Genomic DNA, 7,616 nt, shown 5'->3' on the forward strand with positions numbered 1-7,616 from the left:
TTTCAAAGTTCCGGCCAGTTGAACGCTGTGAGACTGCAGCTGTGATCGGAGCCCTGGGCCCAGGTTTGTTACCTGAGTGCAAACTGGAGAAGCCAGTGGTGCTGCCAGTGTTCTGTTGAGGGGAGGGTGGGGGTCTGTCTAGGGTACAGGGCAAGTCGAATCACTGTTCAAATGAGTTACCTTTTCATTTAGAACTAAAGGAAATAATTTCACTATTTTCATCAATTCTTTTTGATTTTTGAAAGGCCCCTTTTTAAAGGCCTATATAGTGATCTTAGCTGCTTAGATCTTGTAGAAATTGGTTTTGTGTGTTGTGGAGGTGTTCAAGACCTTTCTGACCACCTCGTGTTCATTCCCCTGACACCATCCCCCCCTTCCCACACCCTACCCTCTGCCCCCTTCCCCCCCACACACAACTCCTCACTCCAGACACACGCTCTTCCATCTTTTCTGATTTCTTCTGGACCAGTGGAATGACGGCCCACCTTCCACCAGCAGTTCTAGTCGCCTGAACTCTCTAGTCTTGCTGATCCTCTCTGCAACTGGAGGGCAGTTTCTGGTCCGTTTTCTAAGAAACTTCTGAATTCTGTTATCATTACAAACATAAGATGAGAAAATAATGTTTTGATATTTTAATTGATTTTATAAAGAAACTCATGATTGAATAAGGAAGATGGTTGTGGTTTGGTGGTTTTGTGTTTAAAAGCTCTAAGTTGGAACATTCTCAGATTGGGGGCACAGAACATTCTCTTAGAATGGGTCCTGTGTTTGCCTTCTGGGGAGGCAGCCCTGAGCAGGTGAACCATATAGCATTTATACATATGTTATAAGCAAACTGCACCCCCATCTCCTCTTCTCCAACCTCTGCCTCATGGGTTGTTGTGCTAATTTACCATTACTTTGCTACATTTCTATAGTGAACTTGGATTTTGGGGGGAATGATTCATGTTTGGGGCGTGGGGTGGGGAAAAGACCTTAAAATTTGTTTCAATTCTCCTGTAAATAAAAAATATGTAACTGTGTGTGTGTGTGTGTGTGTGTGTGTGTGTGTGTGTATACTCTGGTTTCTCTTTAGATGATGTAACTCCTTCACCTCTTACAATATGGTATTTTACCAATGAGTGAAATTGTTATCATTTTGTAAATTGCTTTTTGGGGGCTTTCCTTTTCTTTCTACACACAGTAAATGCTAAACAGAATATAAAGTGCTTGAGAGCATATTTTGTCTCATTTTGTAAAGCAATTAAAAATTTTAAATACATTGTTTTGCAATATCCAAATTATACATTTTTAACGTCTTCCCCAACTTTTTTTGAGATACTTGCTAAGACATATATAAGGTGTCAATGGTGGTGTGCTGTGGAATTGATGCCCACTCAGGTTCCCTCATCAGACAGCCCCAATGGTTTGCCTACCCCAAGGGCTTCCATCTTTATGGAACCAGAATGGCCACTCTTCTACAACAGAGCTGCTGGTGGAGTCCTATGACCCACCTTTCCGTTAGCCAGTGAACACTGGAACCACTGTTTAGTGGTCAGCTGTTTGGCAATGTCAGCTAGTCCTTTCAAGTGCTGTGTAAGTAAGCTTTACATGTCTGCCAATCATGTTAATAATAAAATAGTAAACACAACTCGTTTCCATGAAGTCAATTCTGACTCGTAGCAAGCCTGGAGGACAGAGAAGCGCTGGTGGGTCTCTGAGCCTGTGAATCTGGGTGGGGCAGAAAGCCTCATGTTTCTCCCATGGAGGACTGGTGGGCTCGAATGCCCGACCTTGTGGCCAGCAGTCCAACTCATCACTCACTATGCCGCCAGGGTTCATTAATCATCATAGTCTGATCCACGGTTAACCTTATCCATGTCAGTTGAATTTGTGGTATTTTATGAAAAATACCCTTTTTCAGTCTACCAAAGGCACTAGCTTATACTAAAGTAATTGCATGTGTATTGTGTGTGTGTGTGTGTGTGTGTGTGTGTACCCACTTAAAATGGATCTAGGACTCACTTAGATTAAATTTGGGTGCATTTTGTTCAAATAATTGAGTTCTCATAGATGACTACCAATTGATTAAATGAAAGTAGGAAATACTTACTGTTTTATACTCCCAGATACGTACCCTTTCTTGCTTGGAATAACATTCATCTAATTGCTTCTTCCACTATCCTCACTCCAACCCATGGGTTTAGTTAGTTGGCGCCCTGTTAAATAACCTCATTTCAATATTCCTAGAGGACAGGTGCCAGAGAAGACCCTTTTCAATGCCTACAGGCCAGAACCTTTCTCCAGTAAAGTTTATTGTTTTCTTAGTGTTTGCAGTAAACACATTGCCTGAATTGTGAGCTTATACTGATTTCTAATAAAACAAATGGCAAACTTTCAAGTTTACTAGGAATTGAACACAATGAATTTATGTAAGGAAAAATTCTGAAAGGCTCTGTAAACCAGACTTTGATAAGAAATCACACTTTCGTTTATCTAAAGATTTTTAAAATACATTTAAACTTATTCGAGAGTAGGAACTGGATTCTAAGCATTCATAATACTCTTCTAAAATTGTTGCTTGGTGGCAGACTGTACACTCCATGAGAGCGGGAATTGTTGCATATCTTTTATTGTTTTATTCCCAGAAATGAGAAGGATACCTGTACAGCAAAGAGTGTTGAGTACGTCACTGGTGCTTCATTAAGGAAGATATTTCCTATCACAATTATTTTTATCTGCTTGAATGGGACTGCACAGAAGGCGAAAGAGAATGTATATAACTCTCTATAACCAAATAGGTGCTGGGTACTACAATCAGCTTTGTAACAAAAAATACACGAAGTTGAGAAGCAGAACGCGTGGTGGCGCTGCAGGCTAAGAGTGAAAATGAGCTCTGTAAGACGCCATGATTTGACGCCATGAAAAGCTAATCAGTTCTGAGCGCTCACAGAGGAAGGAGATCTTTTACATGACTGGGGATAAAAGGGCCTTTTTTAGAGCGATGCTACCTATCCTCATATAAGTCAATGCTTTTTTAAAAGAGAAAAAACCTCAAGACTATTGGACCAAGATAGCTGGAGTTACTGTAAAATAATTACTTTGTGATTAAATACTTAATCATCTGGACACAAAGGAAGGATGGAAACGCCGCCGCTCCCCAGAGCCCTACTGAAAAGGCAAGTGACCGTCATTCTTATTCTATTACTGCGGTGGGAGGCGGGCAGTACAATCCTTAAGTACTCTACTTTAGAAGAGAGAGAAGGCGGGTCATTTGTCGCCAATTTAGCAAAGGATCTGGGACTAGACCTAGGGGAGTTGGCCGCGCGGGGGGCCCAAGTTATTTCGGAAGGGAACAAGCAGTATTTGCAGCTCCAGCAGAAGAGTGGGAGTTTACTCCTTAAAGAAAAACTGGACCGTGAGGAGTTGTGCGGTGACACGGACCCATGTGTACTGCGTTTCCAGGTGTTCTTGAAAAACCCGGTGCAGTTTTTTCAAGGTGAACTACAGTTGCAAGACATAAATGACCATGCACCAGCATTCTTGGAAACGGAAATCCTCCTGAAAATTTCAGAAAATAGCCACCCAGGAACTGCGTTCCCCTTGAAAATAGCGCAGGATTTGGATGTAGGCAGCAACACAGTGCAGAACTATACAATTAGTACCAACAGTCACTTCCACCTTTTCACGCGCGCTCACAGCGACGGCAGGAAATACCCAGAGCTGGTGCTGGACAAAGCCCTGGACCATGAGGAGCAGCCTGAGCTCAGGTTAAGCCTCACAGCATTGGACGGTGGGTCACCACCCAGGACTGGCATGTCCCAGGTTGTCATCCTGGTCTTGGACATCAATGACAATGCCCCTAAATTTGCTCAGCTGTTTTATGAAGCTCGGGTTCCAGAAAACAGCTCTGTAGGTTCCCTTGTCATCATGGTCTCCGCTAGAGATCCAGATGCTGGAACCCATGGGGAGCTCTCCTACTCCTTTTTCCATCCTTCACATCAAGTCCTTCAGGTTTTTGAAATAAATGAACGTGTGGGAGAAATTCGATTAAAGAAACATGTAGACTTTGAGGAAACTAAATCTTACCAGATGGAAATCGAGGCCTCAGATGGTGGAGGTCTCTCTGGGAAATGCACTGTAGCTGTAGAAGTGGTTGATGTGAATGACAACGCCCCGGAGCTCACCATGTCTTTACTCATCAATAATATCCAAGAAAATTCCCCCGAGACTGTGGTTGCTATTTTCAGAATTTCAGATCCAGATTCCGGGGACAATGGGAAAATGCTCTGTTCCATCCAGGATCATCTCCCCTTCCGTCTGAAGCCAACCACAGATCATTTCTACACCCTAGTAACAGAGAGGCCACTGGACAGAGAAGAGAGAGCCGAGTACAACATCACCATCACCGTCACTGACTTGGGGTCCCCCAGGCTCAAAACCGAACACACCATCAGGGTGCTGGTCTCCGACGTCAATGACAACGCGCCCATCTTCACCCAAACCTTCTACACGCTGTTGATCCACGAGAACAACAGCCCTGGCCTGCACCTGGGCACAGTCAGCGCCACAGACAGAGACGCGGGCGCCAACGCCCAAGTCACCTACTCCCTGCTGCCGCCCCGCGACCCGCACCTCGCGCTCGCTTCGCTCGTGTCCATCCACGCCGAGCGAGGGCACCTGTTCGCGCTGCGGGCGCTGGACTTCGAGGCGCTGCGCGCCTTCGAGTTCCGCGTGGGCGCGGCGGACGCGGGCTCCCCGGCGCTGAGCAGTGAGACGCTGGTGCGCGTGGTGGTGGTGGACGACAACGACCACGCGCCCCTGGTGCTGTACCCGCCAGCGCCCAACGGCTCTGCGCCCTGCCCAGAGCTGGTGCCCAGGGCGGCCGAGGAGGGCTACCTGGTGAGCAAGGTGGTGGCGGTGGACGGCGACGCGGGCCAGAACGCCTGGCTGTCCTACCAGCTGCTCAAGGCCACGGAGCCAGGGCTGTTCCGCGTGTGGGCGCACAATGGCGAGGTGCGCACCGCCAGGCCACTGGGCGAGCGCGACGCGGCGCAGCACAGGCTGGTGGTGCTGGTGCAGGACCATGGCGAGCCAGCCCTGTCTGCCAGCGTCACGCTGCACGTGCTGCTGGTGGACGGCTTCTCGCAGCCCTACCTGCCGCGGCCCGAGGGCGCCCGCGACGAGGCGCAGGCCGACTGGCTCACAGTCTACCTGGTCATTGCTTTGGCCTCTGTGTCTTCGCTCTTCCTCTGCTCTGTGCTCCTGTTTGTGGGCCTGAGACTGTGCAGGAGGAGGAGGGCCGCCTGGGAGGGTGGCTGTTCGGTGCCTGAGGGCCACTTCCCGGGCCACTTCGTTGGCGTGAGTGGCACGGGCACCCTGTCCCAGAGCTACCAGTATGAGGTGTGTCTGACGGGAGGCTCAGAGGCCAGCGAGTTCAAGTTTCTGAATCCGATTGTGCCCAATATTCAGGCACCAGGCCCTGAGAGGAATAGTGAAGAAAGCTCCAACTTGAGAAATAGCTTTGGATTTAATATTCAGTAAAAAATACTTGGTGGACTGCAGCGGTGCTGCGACTGTGTCTGACATGCTTCTGGGACCCGTCAGTTCAAGTTCCTGAAACCGGGTATCCCCAATCTTTCCACTTCTGGGCACTGAGAGGGAAAAGGAAGAACTCTCATTTCAGAATAATTTGGATTTTTGATAAAGGAATACAAAAAGTGAGGTTGTTTCTGTATATATATTCCTACTCAGAAATTTATTGAAACAACTTTAAAAAATGTTTTCACATTATTTCAAGTACTCTGAATATCGCGTTCTTTACACAGAAAAAGATTCAACTTTGGCTATAAAGCAACCCTCCACAAAGTATGGAATTTATGTGTGTTGCATTTTACTTTAAAGAATCGTGTTTCCAGTGTGGGAATTGCACCCAACCTGATCCCATCACACTGAGGCAAAGCACTGGGGGGAGTGCAGAGGAACAGCAAGGGAATGGAGTGGCAAGGTCCCCAGGGAATGCTGACTGTGGACTTTGGGGCCAGGGCGTGATTTCCAAACAGACTGGACTGGAAAAGACTCCTAAAGGCCAACAAACGATCCTTGAACTAACTACAAGCCTTTCTTTCTTGTGTTTTGTTTTGCTCTTTGTCAGTGGTTTGTTGTTGTTTTGTTGTATATTGTTCCTTGGTTTTGCTCTCTCTTGTTTTTGTGCATGCTATTATCTCCGCAGGTCACTCTAAATAAGATAGGCTGGATGAACAAGCTGGAGGAGAAAAACAATGGGACAGACAGTTGGGTGGGGGAATGGGATGGGGGGGGGCTAAGGAAGTGGTGTTAACAAACCCAGGGACAAGGGAACAACAAGTGATGTAAATTGGTGGTGAGGTGGGTGTGGCAGGCCTGGTAGGGCATGATCAAGGGCAATGTAATGAAGAGGTATTTCTGAAAACCAGGTGGGGAAGGAGCATGACAGTGGGACAGGAGAAAAGTCAAGGGAAATAGAAGAAAGAGCTGGGAGGCAAAGGGCATTTATAGAAGTCTAGACAAAGACATGTACATATGCAAGAAGGACATTGGACCTCTACTCAAGTACTCCCTCAATGCAAGAATACTTTCTTCTATTAAATTGGCATTCTATGATGCTCACCCTTCCGACACAACCGCTGAAGACAAAGCGGGTGAATAAGCAAATGTGGTGAAGAAACCTGATGGTGCCCGGCTATCAAAAGATATAATGTCTGGGGTCTTAAAGGCTTGAGGGTAAAGAAGCAGCCATCTAGCTCAGAAGCAACAAAGCCCACATGGAAGAACACACCAGCCTGTGAGATCATGTGGTTCCAAAGAGATCAGTCATCAGACATCAAAGAACAAAAAAATCATATCATTGTGCTCATATGTTCATGATAAGATCACCGAGGACAAACGGGTGCATAAGCAAATGTGGCGAACAAAGCTGATGGTGCTCAGCTATCAAAAGATAGCGTCTCGGGTCTTAAAGGCTTGAAGGTAAACAAGTGGCCATCTAGCTCAGAAGCAACAAAGCCCACATGGAAGAAGCACACCAGCTTGTGCGATCACGAGGTGTCAAAGGGATCAGGTATAAGGCATTAGAACAACAACAAAAAAATCTTACCATAGTGAATGAAGGGGGGAGTGCAGAATGGAGACCCAAAGCCCATTTGTCTGCCACTGGAGATCCCCTTGCAGAGGGATCTAGGGGAGGAGATGAGTCAATCAGGGTGCAATGTAAACACCGATGACAAATACAGCTTTTCTCTAGTTCCTAAATGCTTCCTTGCCCCCTCCCCCCACTATCATGATCTGAATTCTACCTTGCAAGTCTGGATAGAGCAGAGGATGTACACTAGTGCAGATAGGAGCTGGAGGCACTGGGAATCCAGGGCGGATGATACCTTCAGGACCAGGGGTGTGAGTGGCGATACTGGGAGGGTAGAGGGAGAGGGGGTTGGAAAGAGGGATCCGATTACAAGGATCTACATTCGACCTCCTCCCTGGGGGACAGACAACAGAAAAGGGGGTGAAGGGAGACGTTGGACAGGGAAAGATATGACAGAATAATAATTTATAAATTATCAAGGGCTCATGAGGGAGGGAGCAGCAGGGAGGGAGGGGGG

The 7,616-nt window shown here is 47.1% G+C and overlaps 1 protein-coding gene across 1 annotated transcript; it reads left to right on the forward strand.

The window, feature by feature from the left end:
* Positions 1-2,902: 2,902 nt before the first annotated feature.
* Positions 2,903-7,616, forward strand: LOC142439383 (protocadherin beta-17-like). Its single transcript, XM_075541700.1, has one exon. It carries the CDS (start codon positions 3,121-3,123, stop codon positions 5,521-5,523), a length of 2,403 nt encoding a protein of 800 aa, XP_075397815.1. The 5' UTR covers positions 2,903-3,120; the 3' UTR covers positions 5,524-7,616.

Source organism: Tenrec ecaudatus, chromosome 2, assembly GCF_050624435.1.
Source record: "Tenrec ecaudatus isolate mTenEca1 chromosome 2, mTenEca1.hap1, whole genome shotgun sequence".
Taxonomy (NCBI): domain Eukaryota; kingdom Metazoa; phylum Chordata; class Mammalia; order Afrosoricida; family Tenrecidae; genus Tenrec; species Tenrec ecaudatus.

Bases quoted from the DNA above. Each gene is read 5' to 3' on its own strand.
- LOC142439383 (XM_075541700.1), top strand. From the start codon at position 3,121: ATGGAAACGCCGCCGCTCCCCAGAGCCCTACTGAAAAGGCAAGTGACC.